Here is a 21,153-nt window from a genome sequence, read left to right on the forward strand (position 1 = left end):
AAGAGGTCACGTGATTCGAGTTTTGCTGCTCAGCCAATCATATCGGCGTATTTTCAGCCATGCGAGTTCAACCAGCTCATCATGGCTGCGCCCGTTAGTTGTTGCATGCATTCGTTTCCAGACCAAGAAAGCCCAATAATAGCATTGTGTGGTGGCAGTTGGCAGAGATCTTGATGGCATGGAAAAAGAAAAGCCCAGTCATACCTAGAGACAAATTTAAGAAAGACTTTTCAAATGTACGTTGTTATAGTGTTATTGTGAAGTTTAATTAATAGTGCATATATTCACCTGAGAACGGATGATGTCTATGTGTTACAGACACTGGTTGCGTGCACTGAAGTGTATATGACAATAAAGTAGTCAATCTCAATCTATTTATTTTTATTTATTGTATTTTAAATAGGCCTATAGGCTCATAGGTCTTTTGTCCAAAAACACCAAAAACATTTTTTATACATTATACATGTAAAAATATATTTTTTTTTTTACTTCCAGTGGCCCTGGCTGGAGACAGACACCAGCTCCCCTCACAACCCCAGCAGGGACAAGCATGTCAGAAAATGGATAATAAAAACAAAAAGACTAATTCCAGTTTATAAACCTGCAAATATAACCTCTCTCTCCTTCTCTCTCCAAAACAATATTTAAAACAACGTTTTATAGCTTTAGGCTTTGGTCTTGTGAATTTTTAATTATTCCATTTATGTATACCCTGCCCCCGATATGTAGAGACACATGTAGAGTATATTGTTGGATGGTGACACACCAACGGTGACTAATGCACCAACAGCGGACTATTCCACTGTCCCTGCTGCAGCCACACGGCTATAAAACCAGTGATGAACGACTATTCCTCAGTAAAATCAGTCGCTACGTTCTGTTCAGGCCTATTATAAAAGCTTTTTACTTCTGGTTCCAACCTCCTTCCTTATTCAGTTTAAAATGTGTTCCAAGTGTTTATACATGCTTTTAAAAAGTCGATGGTACTTTTATTTACTTACACTTACTTTTTGTTCAGACACATTGCTGAAAGCCTGTCTGATGAATGTGTTGATTGGGATTTTATTGTAATTTTGTTGATCACTTTTTTTTAGTTGGTGGAATTGTCTGACTGAAAAAAATTCATTGAAATAAAAAAATAAAAGCTGGCTGTAGGTGATGTATTGCTGTCTGTGAATGTGCTGAATGGTCCCCGCCACCAGATGGGTTAGGGTTAGGCTCAGTTTACTGGCCCAGAGAGGTTCTGGTGGTCCTGAGAAGATCAAGACCTGAAGAAGGTGCTGGCTCTGAGCTCTGAGCTCCCTCTCTACGTTGGCTGGACTTTGCTTTAGGATCCAAGGAGAGGAGCTCCATCTTCCAGCTGATCGTAGGTGGTTCTGGTATCAGGAGAACCTTTAGATGTCTCCCTTTGGACCCCAGGACAGACCTAGAACTTGGTGGTTCTGGTGGGACCATCTTTGAGCCCACCTGATGCAGGGCGAGGTACCGATGGACCGCCCCGCCCTACGGACCCGCCCTACACAGCTGGGACTGTCACTGAACCAGACAGACAGCGATCGGGTCAGAACTTCTGCCACAAACTCTCAGGTTCCTGTTTTAGCCAGGAGATGATATTTGATCATTTTAGGACATTTTTAGGCAGTTAAGTTTCCTAAAGGCAGAGGTCTGCAGTTTTTAGCTACAATAAACGGATCAGACGCGTCCTTCAGGTGTCGGTGAATTTAAAGTGAGTTTGCTCCACATGAAGGGAAGGGGCAGTGAGATAATCTAGATAATCTAGTTTTATTATTTGTTTTAGAGTTTATATAATCAGATTTTTAGCGGTCACACTGTTTAATCTATAGACTGGTTTGTTGGTCGCTCTTTATGTTCAACAAGGATTAAAGTCCAACTCAACAAGATGTTCTCATGAATATTAATATTCTGATTAATAAAAACAGTTACATTTATAGTTTTAAACTGTCCTTGTTTACAAACATCTTTATCTAGCGGCCATTTTGTTTCTGGTGGTTAAAGCAGAGAAAAGTCAGAATTAAATCTACTGATGAAGTCGTACAGCCCTGAGAATTTTAGTTTTAGTTTTCAGGTTGTTTTGTCATGTTTCTACGTTCTGCACATCGGGTTCCTGACTTCACTACATGACGGTTCTGCTGACCCAGTGGGTTTTAGGGTACCCGGTTCCACAAAGGTCTAGAAATCCTGGGTGGAAACAGGAAAGCTGTGGAGAACATCCTGACCGACCCATGAGTCGCTAAACAATGCAGTCATACATTAACAACGTTTTCACATTTGTTCTGTTTCAACCACAAACGTGTTTCACCAGGACTGGCAGTGAGAGACCAACAGAACCAACAGAACCAACAGAACCAACAGAACCTGGTCCATTAATGTGTTTATATTCAGCCCCTTTACTCTGACGCCCTGAAACGTCCAGAGGTCTCCTCATCAGAACCAGAGACTGTGTGTCTCTGATCCGTTCTGGTTCTGGCCTCAGACGTTCTTCAGAGAACATCAGAACAAGCAGCATGATGGAGACCAGGGAACCCGGCAGAGCGGTCAGGGAGACGGTTCTGGTCCGATGTTCTATAAATGAGGGTCTTTATGGAAGTGGGGCGAGAAGGAAACCAGAAGAAGTCCCAAGTTAGGCTTAGGGTTAATAATTATTATTATTACTGTTATTATTATTATTATTGAATATTAACTTGATCAGAGATTGTTTTTCCTCTCATGCTAAAGTTCACCTTGGTTCAAAGACAAAAACCAACATTTCTGCTTCTGTGGATTCAGGCCTGAAACAGTGGAGCCATCTTTGATGTAAAGCAACGTTCCTGCAGACTGCAGGCCAGTCTAACTCCCCGGAATCCAACCGGCAACCGGCTGCAGCTCTGCTGAGCTCATCCTGTTAACGGCAGGAAGCTAAGGGACATAAACCAGAGGCCAACCAGGTGGGAATGATGGTGTTGCATAATTTTCTTCTGAAAAGATGTAAAACAGAATCTATTGACAGGGTGATGATAATTCCTGAGAAACTCTGCTGCCTCAGTTTGATCTTTTATTGCTCAACTAAAGTTTCCAAAGCAACAAAATACTGATTAGATTCATTAGTGCTCTGTCCATCAGGCTGTACAGTCACAAATAAATGCAAATGTACCAAATTTATATCAGCAGGAACTTTCAATTGAAGGTCCAAAGTAATTTAACAAAGACAATTATTATTTCAACATAGATATTGTAATTCCAAAGGAAAAAACTGAAAACCAGCTTGTGCACTAATATTGACACCCCGCCGTAATATCTGGCAGCGATGGAAACGTTTCTTTTATCCATCTATAAGCTTCTTGTACTGCTCGGCGGTATTTTCTCCCAGTCTTCCTTTGCAATAAGCTCAAGCTCTTGAACATTTGCAGGGTTCCTTTCTCCGATTGCAGATTTCAGCTCCCCCTGATTGAGATCAGGACTCATTGGTGGGCATTTTAAAACGATCCTGTTTTCCCCTTTCAACCATTGCTGCGTGCTTTTGGTCTTTATCTGGCTGGAGGACCCGTAAGATCTTCACCTCAAACCACGTTCCCTTACACAGGGCGAGACATTTCGCTCTATAATTGTTTGATAAATTGTTTGATGCCCCAGAGCATCATGGGTCCTCCACCATGCTTTACTGTTGGGGTTCTTTTCCTGTAAGGCTTCATTGTGATTTCTGTAAACATACTCTTTGTGTGCATTACCAAAAATCTCCACTTCTCTTTCATCTGTCCATAAAACATTGTGTTAGAAGGCTTAAAGTTTGTCCAGGTTCTTTTTGTGAATCGTTCTTTTTTTATGTCTTTACGTTAGCAATGGGGTCTTCCTTGGCCTCCGCCCATGAAGCCCCACTTTGTTCAGTGTAATAATAAGAATTGAACGTTATTGATCTCACAATGGAGAAATTCACTTCTGCTTTTAACCCTTCCCCCTTGGGAAGCAGTGAGCTGCCATGGGGAGCAATCTGGGGAACAATCTGGGGTTAAGGGTCTTGCTCAGGGACCCAGAGTGCAGGCAGTGGGGATTGAACCGGGGACCTGCATCCTTCTCAGAGCGCGCTGCTCTAACCACTAGACCAACACTCCTCCTGGTGTATTGTTGAAACAATCACACCAGACTGCTCCAGATTGGTCTTCAGGTCTTTAGATGTTTGACATTTTTCCACCATTCACATCAACCCTCAAAGACTTCTGTCATCAGTTTTCTCTTCCCTCCACGTTTCAGGAGCTTCTTGGCAGTTCCATGACGGGGAAACTTCTTAATAAGATTATGCTGTGTTGAAACAGGGATACCAAGGTCTTTGGAGACGGCCTTATGCCCTTGGAGGTGTTAAGCTTGCAAATAATAGCATTTCTGGTGTCCTTAGACAGCTTCTTTGTCTTTAGCATTGTCCCACATGAAGGGGGAATAACAGGTGGCTTTTTAAAACACAGAAATAATCATTCAGGTGAGCCAAATTGGGTTTGCACACTGATTTGGACCAAAGGGTGCCACTACCACTGACGCGGTAAATACCGTGTCTTTCTATGTTTCCGTCATGAGGTTTAAATGTTGTTCATCATTTGCTGTTTTGTCTTAAACTAACTATCTGTAGTAAAATGTTGTTTCACGTGATGAATTTCCTTCAGTAGATTTTCCATAATATGTACTTAAACTTGATGGATGCCCAGCAGGACGCAGAGTGTGAGGAGCGATGGAGCTCTCTGCACCTCGTTGCTGATTTCTAGACGCCACAGACAGCATGACTGCCTCTGGTGGTTTTAATCAGGCGACAGAGCGCATAACTATATAACGCATACTATAACTATAACTACTACTATAACTATAACTAGTACTATAGCTATAACTATAACTATAACTATAACTACTACTATAACTATAACTACTACTATAACTATAACTAGTACTATAGCTATAACTACTACTATAACTATAACTACTACTATAACTATAACTACTACTATAACTATAACTATAACTAGTACTATAACTATAACTATAACTACTACTATAACTATAACTATAACTACTACTATAACTATAACTACTACTATAACTATAACTATAGCTACTACTATAACTATAACTATAACTATAACTATAGCTATAACTATAGCTACTACTATAACTATAACTACTACTACTACTATAACTATAACTATAACTACTACTATAACTATAACTACTACTATAACTATAACTATAACTATAACTACTACTATAACTATAACTATAACTACTACTATAACTATAACTGCTGTTTCTAGACGCCACAGACAGCGTGACTCCATCTGGTGGTTTTAATCAGGCGACAGAGCGCATAACTATATAACGCATACTATAACTATAACTACTACTATAACTATAACTACTACTATAACTATAACTACTACTACTATAACTACTACTATAACTACAACTACTACTATAACTACTACTATAACTATAACTACTACTATAACTATAGCTATAACTATAACTATAACTATAGCTATAACTATAACTATAACTACTACTATAACTATAACTACTACTATAACTATAACTACTACTATAACTATAACTGCTGTTTCAGACGGTCAGTCATGAACTAACCTGTAGGAGCGACTGACAGCTGAGCAGCCGCTTCCATCTCAGCTGGTTTTCTTCACGCGCTCCAAACTTACCAAGGAAGTCTTCTGGGAGGCCTGGCCAGGCGGGAGCCTCGCCACCCGCGCTTCATAGCTGGCCTTCAGCTTCTGGTTCAGACGTGAAGCCTCTTCCAGCGGCGTCAGCTCCCTGCGCCACAGGAGGGTCAACATCAGAGCAACGTCTCCGTTCGTTGGACTCATCTTCATCTGGAACCAAGAGGTGCTACGGAGTCAGAGGTCACTCCTGAACCCTGTGCTCCCGGCGCTTAGCCACGCTACACCGCCTGAGCTCTACATGGTTCACTGACCACGACTCCCGTCAGGAGGTGGAACCAGCACTCGCTCAGTCTGGTCTCCTCCTGGAGGAGGCGGAGCCTGAGGATTCAGGAGCAGGTGACTCCTGCACGTCATGTCATGGTTAAAACGAGGACCGGGACGACAGGGCGGTGGTCCCAGTATTTAAGACCGGGGACCAGAGAGCGCCTGGTCCACCTTTCTCATAACCTGACGAGCCAGATTGATGTCGCTCCGCCTAGCTTCACATCCACCTGGGACATCGCCCATAGAAAGTGATTTCTACAACCAATTTTATGGTCCAGCCAATCAGGACGCAGGACTGGAGTTTCATAGATGAGACGTAGTGGAGACGCGACCGTGAGACTGTTGTTGTTTGATGCTATTTCTTCTGTGTTGTCCAATCTTCCTAATATTGTTTCATTAAAAGAACATCAGAGAACGCCTCTGAAGGCTTTTCTTGGCTGTTCTGTTTTGTTTTTTCCTGCGTCGCTCTCATCAGCATCACGGTTAGCTTCGGTGTGAGTGGTTGAAATAGCACGTCGATAAAGATGACAGACAAGTGGCTTATCCAATCATATGCAAGAATTTTTGATAAGGCCCAGCCTTCAATAAAGGCCATTCCTATGGAGGTGCTCCCAGATGGAAGAGTGGAGCTAGGCGGAGCGAGACATACATCTGGTTAGGGTCAGGTTAGCTTCCTCAGCCTCTCTGGGAAAGCTGACTCTGATGGAAGCAGGCGGACCTCAGAACCTCGACGCTCTGCGTCTCACAACATCTTCTCTAAAAGTGCTTTTATCATGTGAGAAGCATTTCCAAACCACAGAGGTTGGTTTCCAGCAGGATTCTGAGATTCTCGTCTACAGCCTTAACTTTTCCTCCATCTCCTTCAGTTGGTCCAACACTCTGCTGGAAAACTGCCTCTCTTTGTTCTTACATGTTCTTCAGAATCTGGACTTTTTAAAAAGGAGCTGAAGACCTTCTTAGTCTTTTAAAACACTACTGCACATTTATTTATGTAATATCTGTAATAATACATATTTTTGACCTGTAGGTGCTGAATAAATAAAACTGACTTCCTGTTATAAAATGATGCAGATCTCAACAGCAGCGCAGCAAATGGATCTTTGCATAAATCTCACATTTCATTGTCTACAAACTGCATTAATGTGCAGAATGAGCAGAAAGAAAAGTGGGCAGTGTTAAAGTGACATTATGGTGTTATTTCAGAGCCCTCTCACTTTCTGCTGGAGTCCTGGGAGGCCGCCGTCTGCAGCCTCTGGAAGACTTCAGGAGGAGGGAAGGAGGAGATCTCTCCTCCGCCGCCGTCAGACAGAACCCGCCGGTGACCAGACATGGCGGGGCTGTCGGTTCTCTGCGGCGCGTCGACACGACCAGCAGCAGCAGCAGCAGCAGCAGCAGCAGACGCTGCAGACGCTGGGGGAGAAGATTAACGTCTCAGAAGAGAAACTGGGCTGAAGTTAGCGTGACTGATGCCTCTGATTGGAGGAGAAGCCACTCACCAGCGTTTAGAGCTGCAGGGCCGGCCTCAGTCTGAAGAGGCTCTGATTGGCCGGCTGAGGAACAGGTGGAGGTGGGGGGGTCAGGAGGGTCAGAGCACTTTCCTAGGAAGGACTTGGCTCGCTCCAGACACTGCTCAGCTAGCCTCAGCATCCGCTCCACCTCCACCTCCACCTCCTCCTCCTCCTCCTCCTTCTTCTTCTCTGCAGCCACACAAAGAGACAAAGTCAGGATTTATTTAGCAGGACAGTGTGACCACAGCTGCAATTTAGACCATTAGAATATGTTTAATTATTTCAGTAATTCAGTTCAGTCATGTCTTAAAGATTCCTTCCTCATGGGGTCAATTATTTCAGATTTCTGTTAAATTCGATGATTCTGGCTCCCAGTTCAGGAAAACCTGAAATTCATTTTATCTGAAACTGACAATATTAAGTCAGATCAAAAGGAAAGAATGTTAATATTTGGTGTAGCATAGAGGAAACCAGCCGTGGTTCTGCTGAGGTGTTCAGGAGCTTTCAGGTCGTCTGCATGGTTGGTTCTGGTCTCTTTTTACTTCCACTGACTTCTCCACAGTTTAAATCTCTTAAAAAGTGTAAACTATATGCTGCAATATATTTTAATATTGGCTTTTGGAGGTAATTGGACCAACATTTTACAGCTAAAGCAGTAAAAATAGAAATAACAGTTTTAGCTTGTTTGTTCCCACTAGGACTCCTGTGACTAAAACTGGGTTCAACATCTGGAAGACAGATGTCTGTTACAGACATGATGCTCACATCTACTCATTCTACGGCTTTGGTCCTCCAGGCGGCAATAAAGGTCCAGTTTTCCATTGTTCAAAGGGTTAGGGTTAATACCTAACACACTTTGTGAATTACTTTTAGGTAAAAATCTAAAAAAAATCTTTTTGGAAATTCGAAAAATTGAGGTTATTATGGTATTCTGAGATGTGATCAAATCTGTTAAACAATTAAACTCTTTTAGTCGGGAAATAATGAATATTACTGCATTAATCAAGAAGGTAAGTCTGCTTTCAAAAGTTCTGTTTGTAGGCCCGGTTTATAAAACGTGATGGATGAGCAGATCCTGTGCATGGAAGGTGTGCAGGTCTGCTCGTGCAGAAGCAGGAGAGAAAACAAAGATGTCACCGACTCTGATCACATCTGAGTAACGTGGCTTACGGCTCCTGCACAGCTTTTAAAATCAAAGCAGAGCTTATATTTTCTGCATGTTTAACTACATTAATATATGTGATTATTTGATTAATTGGGTGGGTGGGGGGGCTCTCTAGTTCATCCCAAAGGTCTTTAATAGGGTTGAGGTCAGGGCTCTGTGCTGGTAGTTTCTCTACACCTGCAGCCATGGAAGTGACTGGATCTCTGAATTCGTGGGTTTGGTGGTGTGACCCGATACTTTTTGGTTTGTTAGAACAGTGATCAGTACTTCCAGTGCAATGCATGAACTGTTTACTACATGTTCATCTGACCTCCAAATGGCTTAATGAGCGCAGCAGATAGAAAACATTAAAACAACAAAGCTGGTGTAAAAACTAGAGTTGCACCGATACCGATACCAGTATCGGCCGGGGCCCTGATACCGCACTAAAATGGTGGTATCGTTATCAGCAAGTACCAACAAATAGGCACCGATACCATTTTGATGTTTGTATGTCTCTCCCGACACTCACTAGTTCTACTGGATTCACTTTGTATTCGTCTTTTTCCTGCTTTACAAAGGTAGCAGCTTGACAAAGCCATGATGGCAGTTATTTTACATCCAAGTAGTATGCAGCTCTTCATATACACACACATCAATATCAAACAGATGGTATCGGTATGGAATCGGTATCGGCCAGTACTGCACAGCCAGGTATCGGGTATCGGGTATCGTGGCCAAAAAATGGCATCGCTGCAACACTAGTAAAAACTGGAAGTCTCACTTTGACATAAATAGTTGAAACAAGTTTGTTCTTTATTCAAAAGTTTCTCATGGTGGGTAGATTAGTCAGAAATGTTACCTGTATTTGACTTTACTTAATACTATTACTCAAGTAAAAGTAAAAAGTACAGTGCAGTAAAACTACTCCTATAAACGCATCTTGTATATGTACTCAGGTAAAGGTAACTGGTTACTATCCACCTCTGCATGCAACAAACAATCTTAGAGACTCACCTTCTTGCAACAGAGCATGTGAAATGTAGTTGATGGTTCGGAGGTATTCATAGTAGGCTTCCTGCAAACAGACAACAGTCAAGAGTCAGACATGCAATACAGAAACAGATCCGTCTCCAATGCATCTACAGACTACACTAAAACTGTACACTTGACACTTGTCTTAATATTATGTCTTAATATTTCTGTTGACATGAATCCCCGCCTCTCACCAAATGATTAAATTCAATTACAGTTTATTTCTATAGCACCAATTAACATCACATCATCAAGTCTCTTTCCAAAGTCAGCTTCCATCAGATCCTCCAGGTTGGTGAGAAAGTTTCCTCTCTAAGGAAACCCAGCAGGTTGCATCAAGTCTCTCCAAGCAGCATTCACTCCTCCTGAAAGAGCGTAGAGCCACAGTGGACAGTCGTCTGCATTGATGATGGCTTTGCAGCAATCCCTCATACTGAGCATGCATGAAGCGACAGTGGAGAGGAAAACTCCCCTTTAACAGGGAGGAGAACCTCCAGCAGAACCAGAACCAGGCTCAGTGTGAACGCTCATCTGCCTCCACCCACTGGGGCTTAGAGAAGACAGAGCAGAGACACAGAAAGCTCAGAAGCTCACATTGACCCAGGAGTACTTTCTATGTTAGAGAAGACAGAGCAGAGACACAGAAAGCACAGAAGCTCACATTGACCCAGGAGTACTTTCTATGTTAGAGAAGACAGAGCAGAGACACAGAAAGCTCAGAAGCTCACATTGACCCAGGAGTACTTTCTATGTTAGAGAAGACAGAGCAGAGACACAGAAAGCTCAGAAGCTCACATTGACCCAGGAGTACTTTCTATGTTAGAGAAGACAAAGCAGAGACACAGAAAGCTCAGAAGCTCACATTGACCCAGGAGTACTTTCTATGTTAGAGAAGACAGAGCAGAGACACAGAAAGCACAGAAGCTCACATTGACCCAGGAGTACTTTCTATGTTAGAGAAGACAGAGCAGAGACACAGAAAGCACAGAAGCTCACATTGACCCAGGAGTACTTTCTATGGTAGATGGTAATAGAGGGTGATCTGCCTCCACCCATTGGGGCTTGGAGCAGAACTGCAGCCTGGAGAATGTCTGGGTCAAGGACCTGCAGCAGAGAGGAACTGTCCACAGCAGACACACTAGGGGTGTGCAAAATAATCGTCATGACGATGCATCGCGATTCTAATATTCGCGATCCAATGCATCGATTCTTGACGGCAAGTATCGATTATTAATTAAAAAAAACCTAATAAATAAAATGGATGAATGGTTGGCGAACATCAGCCAAAAACAAGTGGAATACAACTTCCAGTCCAGTAGATGTCGCTGCGGATGTGTTGACGCCCGCTGCCTTGTGTTACAAGCATTTCCGGCCGCGGGATACTGCGATGAGTCTTTCATTAACAAAACATGGAGGAGACTGAGAACATTCGTCCGGCTCCATCACATTTTAGTCAGATGTTTGGACGCATTTGGCTTTAGAAACAAAGAAGGTAAAAACGAAATTGAAATGACGCACGCAATTTGCAAAAACTGTTACATCGTAATGAAATACTGTGGGAACACAACAAACTTAAAGGCACACATGCAGAGGCGCCATCCAGAAAAACAAGAGCCGCGAGCGCCACAAGCACTGATTGAACAAACAACATTCGATTGCAAGCTAGCCCCAATTTCTACACGCGCAAACATTTGAATGTTTTAATTTCATTGGTTTAAAGGACCACTGAGGCCATGTAAATGGCACTGATTATCCTTATTTTGTTATTTTAAGTTTTATAAATCCTAAGCACTTTTTGTCAGTGTGTCCACTCCAGTAACAGTAATATTTATTTTCATGGCAATACCTCCAAAAGTCGTTTCAATAAATACAGCTATGTATGAATTCAGTTGCTTTCAGTTATGTATCAATTGAAAACAGATCATACACAGCGAGCCAGTCACTGGTAATGGCTGTATTTTTTCTAACAGTGTTCAGTGAAAATATCACAACGCATTGCGATGCATCGCAATAATTCAAGTATCGTGATGCATCGTGACTTCTTTGGCAATACCCACCCCTAAGACACAGCCAGATCTCACAGCTGCAGGTCTCTGTTCCACAGCGAAGCGGCGCTGCAGAGACTCTAAAGGAGCCAGTCTCACCTGTAGCACTCCCTGAATCTACCAGCAAACAGCAGAGGAACACCAAACGTCTGTTTCTGGAGTTAAATTGGTTTCTGGGGCAGAATAATCCCCAAATTCAACTGTAGGGTTTGGACAGTCTCCCCATTGCCTTTTATTTGCTACCTGTTCCTTTTGGAAAAGATGTCAGTTGTGTTCATGGAAGATGTTTTAAAAAGGAGATGTCTACCAGCTTACTGTATTAGTAAGCTGTTGTAAAGTGTAAAAAAAGTGTTATTACACGAATGTTGAGTTTGAATCTAAAAGGTTATGTTTGTGTGAAACTCTGTAAAGTTTGCATTTCCCAGTGTTTAAGAACAAAGGCATTAAAGTGTCCTACTGAGAAAGGCGATGGGTAGGAACCCTTGGTGTTGTATGTGTTGGAGGGGGAAGCATTAAAGAAAGGTTCCTGGCTTAGCCGAAAATACTCTGTTACTGCTAAGAAAGCAGTTTAGTTGTTATTAAATAACGATAGAGCAATCAGCTGGTTCTGAAGAACCGAAACCAGCCCGTCTGGTACCAACAGTTCCAGTCATTTAAATACCTTCTCTTCCTCAGAAACACGCACTTCCGGTTCTTAGGAGGGGAACCGGTACTAATGCTGACCATTAGAACCTGCCGCAGGTTCTGGGGGAAGCACCTTTAATGCTGGTCGCATTTTAAAGTGTGTTAACTGGAATTAACAGCTGTGGCACCCGCCTCCATGTTTGTTTACTGTCCCTCGTGCGTCACTTCCTGTCGGCTTCAGGAGAAGCTTTGATCGTCACCGCCCAGGTGAGCAGCTGTGTACCTTATGTCTGTTTCCTGCCTCCAGCTGGATCGCCTCTTTGGCCATCTTCATGGCGCCCTGAAGAGGCTTCAGCCCGCTGTCAGCCGCAGCCATGGTCCTCCTCCTCCTCCTCTTCCTCTTCCTTCTTCCTCTTCTTCCTCTTCTTCTTCTGCTGCTGCTGCTGCTGCACAGCACCCCTGGTGGCCAGGTAGTTTGGTGACTCCTTGGGGACACCATCATCTATACCCCTTGTCCTACCGCGGGGGCTGGTGCCATCTCCAGGAGGAGGACACCTTGGACAGGCCGATTTGGAAACAGCAAATAATATAATATAGCTCTCAATGAATCTAAAAATATAGATTTTTAAACTTTAGACTTTAAAATCCTTCTGTTAGTCTATAAATCCCTGAATTAGCACCTAAATACATCACAGACTTGTTATCAGGGCATCAACCCTCCAGACCACTCAGGTCTTCTGGCTCCAGCCTGCTCTGCAGAACCAGAACCAGAACCAGACATGGAGAAGCAGCATTTAGTTCCTATGCTCCACTGATCTGGAACAAACTCACAGAAAACTGTAAATCAGCAGAAACTCTGAGTTCCTTTAAATCAGACTGAGAACCTCCTGTTCAGAGCAGCTTTCAGCCTTAATAACAGGAACTCTGACCAACATGTTGATGTTTATTCACATTTTCACCTGATTTAATTTAATGTTTGTTACTGGTCTCACAGCCAGGGACTGATGTGTTTATGATGTTTTTATGTTTTTACGATATAAAGCACTGTGAACCACTTTCCTGCTAAAATATACTGCAGAAAAACTGGACTTAAAGACATTTGTACGAACAGAAGGAAATGTGTGTAAATAATAACAATGAGTGTTCTTGAATAGTCAGATGTGTCCCAGTAACTGTTTCATATTCAGTTATTCAGTAACATATTTATTTATCACTGTCCAGGTGCATTTTCTTTTATTATCTGAAAAGATGAGGACTTAATTACCAGTTAAAATCAACAATTAATCTTGTTTGAGGACCTTGGAACATCTGGCAGGCTCGTTTCCATCAGTCTGCTCCAGGGTAGCGTGGCTACCATGAAGCTCCCCGCTGTCAGGTGAATGATTGAATATGAAGCGCTTTGGGGACCTCAGGAACTCATAAAGCGCCGTACAAGTCCAGCAGGACATTTACCATTTGTTTAATTCTTACTCATCATTCGTAAGTAGTGTCTCTGTCAGGACACCGTGGGTTTTATTTCATGGCCAAATAAAGATATAACATTGAAAATTATTATTATGGAGACATTTGAGTCTTCTGGTGATAATTTCCATTTAGTTTAGGAAAAATAGATTGATAGAGGTCGGATTTAAAGAAATTAATTCTATTCACTTTTATATATACAGCGCCAATTCACAACACGTCATCTCAAGGCTCTTTACAAAGTCAAACTCTAACTAGAAGCTTTAAGCCTAATCGTATAATATTATATTATTATATATAAAATAATATTAATCACCCAATTTGGATTTTGAGCCAGTCTGTCCTGACACATGTAGGCAACCATCTTCTCTGTATAGGACGCATGAAACGAAGCAGAGAAGGAAAAATTGGTTGAGATTTCTTCAGTTATTTGCTTTCATGACTTTGTTTTGACAGCAGGTGGCGCTCTCAGTTTTTCTTCCTCCGTCTCCTTCCGGTTGCACTTCCGGGTTGTAATGTTTACAGTGGAGCCGCTCGGTAGCCCCGGAGTTTTTGTTGTTTTAGTTTGTTTGGCTGAAAAAGTCACGTGTTGCAGTCAAACGTGTTGTCAGCTGCGTGACTTGGCGCGCGCCAAAGGTAGCCTGTGATCTCTGAGGTGTTTCCGCTCAGGCTGCGCAGACTCAGTAAAGCTAACCAGGCTAGCATGCTAGCCAGCTAACGTCAGGTTTGTATGTTTTGATGGCCGTGAGAATTTAGCAGAAATCTGAAGTGATGATGTAACATTAAGGCTGTTTTATTAACCTTTCGAAGGAAAATCTACCGCAGCATTAACATCTTTATGATTATTATTGGTCACCTCCCCATTTACTGCACTGTAATACATTCTCTGAATATATTAAAAGTATATTTTTAATTTAAAAACTAGGAAAGTCGTGTTTTCCTTCGAGATCAATCTGAGAAATTAGCTTAATGTCTTCATCTCTAGTTGAGCTTAACAGAAAAATTAGAGGAAAGTTTAATATCAGGGATTAATGGAAGTGGTCTTCCCACATTGTGACAGGCAGCAGAACATTTCCCAGAAGATCAGCTGCTGAAGGTCAGATAAACAAACCATGAAGAAGAAAGTCCGGCGTCTGAAGACCGCGTCCCAACAGAGAGGCCGAGCTCAGACAGCAGCAGATGGATGTGAGGAGAAAAAGCCGCCTGGTGACGGAGCGAAGCTGCAGAAGACTGAAAATACAAGGATGGCTACGATGTCAGACTCAGGCATGATAAAAGAAGAGAAACTAGCAGAGAGCAAGTCCAGACCTTCAGGTGAGCGGTTCAGTAATCTGTGTCTGAATTGTTAATGTTACAGTTCCTATTCAGTCAGAGTTACGTTGATCCATAGGAGAGATTTAGCATTTTGGTAATATAAAAATAAATCATCATAATTAAAAACTGGACACAAACAATCTGAGAGAAGAAGATCGAGGGTCATAGTTCAAATCTAACAGAAAATTAAGCAATTATGTTTGTGGTTATAATCATGTCCCTAACATTCATCAAATTGTTATTAAACTCATAACATTTATTTTATGTATTTGAATTTTTGAAAACATGAATTTTCACGTTTAATACTTTCAGTAAAGAGGATATAATGCAGCTCAAAGGGGACAGGGTGTCCTCTGTCCTATTTGGGCCGGTCTCAGTCCAGAATCAGCCCAGAGGGCTGCATCAGGAAGGACATCAGGCGTAAAACCTTTGTGAATCTTACAATGCAAGTTAATCTTGTTAAGAGTCTCAGAGAAAATGGTGCTGAGGCAGAGCTGGAGGCAGCAGAGACGAAGATGTTGAGGTTCTCTGGGAGAGACGAGGATGGAGAGCATCAGGAAGGAGTCCATCAGAGGGACAGAGCAGGTTAGATGTTCTGGAGACAGAGAAGGTTTGGACATGTCCAGAGGAGGGAAGGTGAGGACATCAGTAGAAGGATGCTGAGGCTGGAGCTGCCAGGTTCTCACTGATTAAGCCGTTTTATACGCCCTGACATTATTCTGTTCTCCAGGAGGGTCAGGCTGTCTGGAGAGCAGCTCTAGTGGGGGTGAGTTTTTAAAACACTGGTGGTGATTGAGGAACTGGGCGATAGTCATTCAGACAACTAACTGGGCTTTTATTGGCTGCTGGAATGTAGCAGACGTCAGGCATGTGGGAGCACCGGGGGGGGGGGGACTGGTTGAAAACAGGAGGAGAGCAGCTTCTGTAGGTTCTTCCTCCTGTTGACTCTCTGCAGGCTGGACCTGACCTGGTCAGCTGGTTTTTAAGGTGACCTTCATTAAAGGCATACTATGCAACATTTTTCAGTTAATTAATGTGTTCCATACCGTTTTGGATGATTAAATGAGTCATTTCAGGTCGAACAAAGGTTTTCTCGGCCGCCCTGGTGGTCTGTGGGGGAAATACCGCACTTGCAATTGCAGGAGCTCTCGGCCCGCACTCACAGAAGTCTCGCTTTACGGAGAGAACTCCATGTGTTTTTGCCCTGCCATTCACTATATGCACGCGCAAAAGCAACGACAAAGAACCGCGTGTTAACGTCAAATAAACATGCAAGCATATCAAGTTTTATTATTATCATTATTATATATATATATTTTTTATTTTTTTTTATGTTGGCGAGACGCTACCGCGGCGGCCGCCGCGGTAGCGTCTCGCCGCGGTAGCCAACATAAAAAAAAATAAAAAAAAATAAATAATAATAATAATAATAATAAAACTGGCGAGGCGGCGGCGGCGGCGGCGGCCTCGCCAAGATAGCGCTGCGGGAAACTTGATGTTCATACCTTCACTGTGTTAGTCATTGTTTGTACTGCCGTTTTTTCCACTTTTCGTTGCGTTCGCCTGTCTGCTAAGCTCAAAACAACCGCGCCTGGCTTGATGGAGAAACCAGAACAGCTGAGCATCTTTACGACAGTGCACTTTTACTTTCGCCCTCTGGTGGGAGCCTCGCTGGAAAATCAACCCCAGTTGCATAGTATACCTTTAAACCAGAGCAGTGGAACTGCTGCCTTTGGTGAGAAATGGAAACATTGATGTTTGTTTTGCGTCTCAGCAGGCAGGCTGTCCACGGCCGTCTGCCGGCTCTGCCATGGAAAGTTCTCCCCGCGCAGCCTGAGGCACGCCTTCAACAAATGGCCTCAGGATTCCCTGGAACTCCTCGACTCTGCCGCCCAGTCGCCCCTCCTGTTTCATACGGACTTCCAGCGCCTCGTCGGGGTCCAACTGGACCGGGATCCCCAGCTTTCAGAGTTCATCTGCAAAAAGTGCCACACCAAGTTCTACAAGTGCCACAGCATCCTGATCAGGTTTCTGCAGAGAGTCAACCTCCCGCCTGTCGGAAAGGGCAACCGGTGAGGCTCAGGATGAGTAAATCCACGTCAGCGTGTCCCTGAAAGTCTGTTTGATGGAGAAAAGAGCAGAACCTAAAGCTGCTTTTGGTTTGTTTCCAGGAAGAGCGTAAAGTGTCCAAACTCGTCAGCCAACAACACGCCTGGAGGTAAAGAAAGTAACTCCATAACTGTTCATCATCAGACTGCTTGCTTGGTGTCTTCACGGTTTTCTCTCCTCTATTTCAGCACCGACGTCCTTCACATCGGACCCAAAGTGCCTCCACAGTTTGGTTAGCTGGGCTCACCGACACGCAGAGGCCTGCAGGTCCTGCCCCGACCTGAAGGAGGTGCTGGAGGGCCAGTGTTGGGGTTCTGTGAAGGCCGTGTGGGGCTGCGTGGACGGTCACAGATACATCATGGACGCTCAGTGCACCACCGCTTCTCTGCCGGGACACAGAGTGGAGTGCAGAAGAGGAGCTCTGAGGATCAGGAAAGATGATGTAATGTCAGAGGAGGAAGAAGAGTCAGCTGGAGATGAAAGGTTATTGGATGGAAATCAGCCAAGTCAACCCGAAGGAACCGAACAGAACTTGGTGCAGGAAGACTGGACCGGCAGTGAAGGTGAGAACATTTCTGCATCTTCAGATCTTCAGAGGGTTGGAGGACCATCTGCAGACTGAAACAGTGGCCCTGAGGCTGAAAGTGGTTATCCTTGGCTCTGGAGTCTGACCCGGTGTGTTTTTCCCAGAGTTCCCTGAGGAGGCGCCGTCTCCAGCTGCAGCGCTGCAGGACCGGACCGCTGACAGCGATCTGTCTGACCGGTTAGTCTCTGGTGTCACCTTTAAAGGTTCTATATCAGGCTTCTTTAAGCATATATGTGATGGGATTTTGCCTCTGGCTCTGCAGAGGATTCATTTGTTAGCAAATATTTCTGGAGTTGTTTTCTGGAGCCATTTTTCCAACCAGGAAGAAAGAAAGTTGCCTTCACTGCAACGCCGCCTGTGCCCATGTGGGGGCGTCCTGGAGCTGCTGCAGCAACCGGGCTCCAGAAGTCCCCTCTGGGTCGGTGTGGAAACGTTCAGAACCGACAAAATCCGGTTGCCTCCGACCCGGTCACTGGCTCGGCCATCAAGCTAACAGCAGCTAGCGTTAGCTTCTGTTGTCCAGGAGGTTTACTGCTAAACGGACCTTTTTATGTGGCTCTCATCATGGAGGCAGTGATTATTTTGTCAGCCCTGCTATAGACCATCTTTGCTATCAGTGCTGCAAACACAACATAATTGATGCTCATCCCCAGACCTCTCAACTTTTATCAAAAATTAAGAGTGAGATTATGCTAATTTGGGGGCGGGGCTTGTTTGGGGGCGGGGCTAACTGGACCCTGTAAGAGCCTGTGGAGTCAACTCCATCTCATTTTTATCCCACCAGACAATGAAGTAGACATGTATTACTTGTGTTAAAAAGAGAAAGAGACATATTAATACTTTATTGTTCAGTTAATGGATTAAAACATAAATAATACACAATTGTTCAAATAATACTGAATAAAATTAAGTAGATTTTAATTATTGACCGAATTATTATACTGTTACACATTCATCTATGGGTTGTTTATCATTGTAAATCTATAACCTGATTGGTGAAGGCTGAGTTTCATCAAGTCTTTATGGTCAACATTTTCCCCTCAGCAGCAACACTGAAGCACACAGAGGTTCCCGCTGCGTCTTTACGCACGATCCAGCTGCTGATGTTTCCCTCTTTTCAGCTCAATGCACTTCTAGACTGTTACAGTTTATAACATTCTCATCACCTTTCACAGCGACAGGTTTCTCAGTCAGTCGCCGCGCTGACCAGACAAATCTCTATTGCTCTCGTCAGTGTGCTCTGGGCGCACTGACGCCCAGAAAGCACCTGCTCCGAGGGAAAGGAGGGGGGAGAGGAGCAAGCGCGGAGGCACAGAAATACGGTGCATGTAGTTAAAAAATGCAGAATTAATAAAAACGAAACTTTTAAACAGACCAAGTGGCGTTTTAAACTGCATCTGGTTAGCAGAACTGTTTTATGATCCAGCGTGCAGCCATTACTGGTTCTGAATGAACCGGTCATCTCGCAGCAGCTCCCCCCGCCCCCCCCCTCCTGTGTACGCGGTACAGGACCTTACCGGCTCACTTTCACCACTGTTAAGACTAAAATTATTCATAACTCTGATCACTCTTCCTGCTGCTCTGTTAAAAAGAACTGCAGCAGGAATTACTGATGGCCACAAGCTGTGAAAGAAGCCGAAACAGCTCAGCAGAAGGCGGAGTTTTGTCGTCCGCAGCCCAGACGGGCTTTGTGATTTTTATGCGTGAGAAATGCCATGTGTTGCGTGTGGAGTTAGTGAAATGCGTGTGTCACACAGTCAATGCGTGAGAGTTGAGAGCTATGCTCATCCCATAATCTGAAGTGTTACAGGTGGTTCTGGTCTCCTCTGATCAGAGCTGCTGAGCTGCTTAGTCTCCAAGACGGTTTGGTGCAAACAGAACTTCTGGCTTTCTTCTTGCTTCCATAAAGCTCCGTTTCCTGGAGTCCACCACTAACAGATGACCTGTGGACAGATCCTCCCTCCTGAGCTGTGGATCTCTGCAGCTCCTCCAGAGCCACCATGGTCCTCCTGCTTCTCTGATCAATGCTCTCCTGGTCCAGCCTGTCAGTCCAGGTGGACGTCCATGTCCTGGTAGGTCTGCAGGTGGTCCATCCTCTCTCCAGGTCCACATGATGATCAGAGCTCTGGGAGGTTCTGTAGAACCTGACCTGCTGGAAACTGGACCAGAACATTCTGACCCGTCTGCTGGGTTCCTGGGTCTCCATGATGCTGGATGTTCTCTGAGGAACCTCTGAGGACAGAACCAGAACATGTAGAGACAAATGTTCAAATCAATTCCTGAATCCTCTCCTGATTTCAAAGGGGAATTAAATGTAACTCTAGAAGTTTCTTCAAAGATCGTAAAATCAAGGTTAAAAACCTGCTGCCTTTAAATGTTAATGTTGCTGCATTTCTCTGAAGCTCCGTTAGATCCAGCTGATCTGGACCTGCTGCTGCTGCTGTCCTCTTCCCTGATGTTCTGTTCATGTTCTGCCCGTTAAATCGTCTTCTTACTGAAAACCTGCCGGGCAGGCAGCAAGGATCTCCTGTAGAGGTCCGTGTTACAGCGGTTCTGGAGAACCTCTGACTGAAGACTCTGTTGTTTTACCACAGTCTGATGAAGAGGATGCTCAGGGTGGTCCAGGACTGTTATTCTATGAAGAATCCTTCGTTGCTCAGTCATCTGCAGAGGTTCTGGAGGATTCTCCAGAACAGAACCAGCCTTCATCATCAGCCTGTTGAGCTTCTTTAAGTCTCTGGTTCTGATGCTGCTGCCCTGATCAACAGATGATGGCAGAGGAGATCACTCTCCACAACAGACTTCTAGAAGATCTGCAGCATCTGCTGCAAACCCTGAAGGACCTAAGCTTCCCCAGGAGGTCCAGTCTGCTCTGTACCTTCTGGTAGACGATCACTGCGTCTCCAGGCTGTTGTCCTGGTCAACATGGAGGTCTTTATGGTCCTCCACCACCTCCACTTCTTCTCCAGTTACACCTTTTACTAAGTAGACGACTTGAGAAGGCCAAGCTTGGTTCTGTTTGGGCTCCTCAGAGTAAAGGAGACTAAATGTATGAGCACACTGTGTCTATTTAGTGAATGTTGAGCTGTTTCTAAAAGTTAACAAAGTTTGAGAATGTTTAACTCCAGTTTGTATTAGTAAATGATAGAAAGCCTGAGAATAAAATGAAGGTGTTCAGGTGTTTAAAGTAACCCGAGGAACGTCTCAGAGATGTCCTCTGTGTCTTCAGGGCGATCTCTGAGGAAGAACTGGAGGCGAACCGAAGAGGAGCGCCGTCGGATGAAGAGCTGTTCACGCCGTTTCTGAACAAGACGTAAGTCACAGAATGCGTCTGCGGACTCCACCCGTCCCCGTT

General features: G+C 44.0%; 2 protein-coding genes across 3 annotated transcripts in view; one reads left to right on the forward strand and one right to left on the reverse strand.

Moving 5' to 3' along the window:
* Positions 1–12,747, reverse strand: part of vps9d1 (VPS9 domain containing 1) — a 38,971-nt gene extending 26,224 nt beyond the window's left edge. The window contains exons 1-5 of one of the 2 annotated variants that reach the window (XM_036127008.1): positions 12,612–12,747; positions 9,642–9,702; positions 7,469–7,669; positions 7,187–7,373; positions 5,688–5,799 (exon numbers count right to left, since the gene is read on the reverse strand). In XM_036127008.1, the coding sequence (XP_035982901.1) occupies positions 5,688–5,799; positions 7,187–7,373; positions 7,469–7,669; positions 9,642–9,702; positions 12,612–12,704 (654 nt within the window). In that variant the 5' untranslated portion in view covers positions 12,705–12,747. Of the gene's footprint in view, positions 1–5,687; positions 5,800–7,186; positions 7,383–7,468; positions 7,670–9,641; positions 9,703–12,611 lie in introns of both variants that reach the window. The other variant, XM_036127004.1, reaches the window with a different exon arrangement.
* Positions 12,748–14,260: 1,513 nt separating this feature from the next.
* The window catches only part of znf276 (zinc finger protein 276), a 31,280-nt gene continuing 24,387 nt past the window's right edge, over positions 14,261–21,153 (forward strand). The window contains exons 1-7 of the mRNA XM_036145215.1: positions 14,261–14,513; positions 14,850–15,103; positions 16,878–17,175; positions 17,275–17,321; positions 17,401–17,775; positions 17,903–17,975; positions 21,028–21,111. Of these exons, the coding sequence (XP_036001108.1) occupies positions 14,902–15,103; positions 16,878–17,175; positions 17,275–17,321; positions 17,401–17,775; positions 17,903–17,975; positions 21,028–21,111 (1,079 nt within the window). The 5' untranslated portion in view covers positions 14,261–14,513; positions 14,850–14,901. The remainder of the gene's footprint in view (positions 14,514–14,849; positions 15,104–16,877; positions 17,176–17,274; positions 17,322–17,400; positions 17,776–17,902; positions 17,976–21,027; positions 21,112–21,153) is intronic.

This window comes from Fundulus heteroclitus, chromosome 2 (assembly GCF_011125445.2).
Source record: "Fundulus heteroclitus isolate FHET01 chromosome 2, MU-UCD_Fhet_4.1, whole genome shotgun sequence".
Classification (NCBI taxonomy): Eukaryota; Metazoa; Chordata; class Actinopteri; order Cyprinodontiformes; family Fundulidae; genus Fundulus; species Fundulus heteroclitus.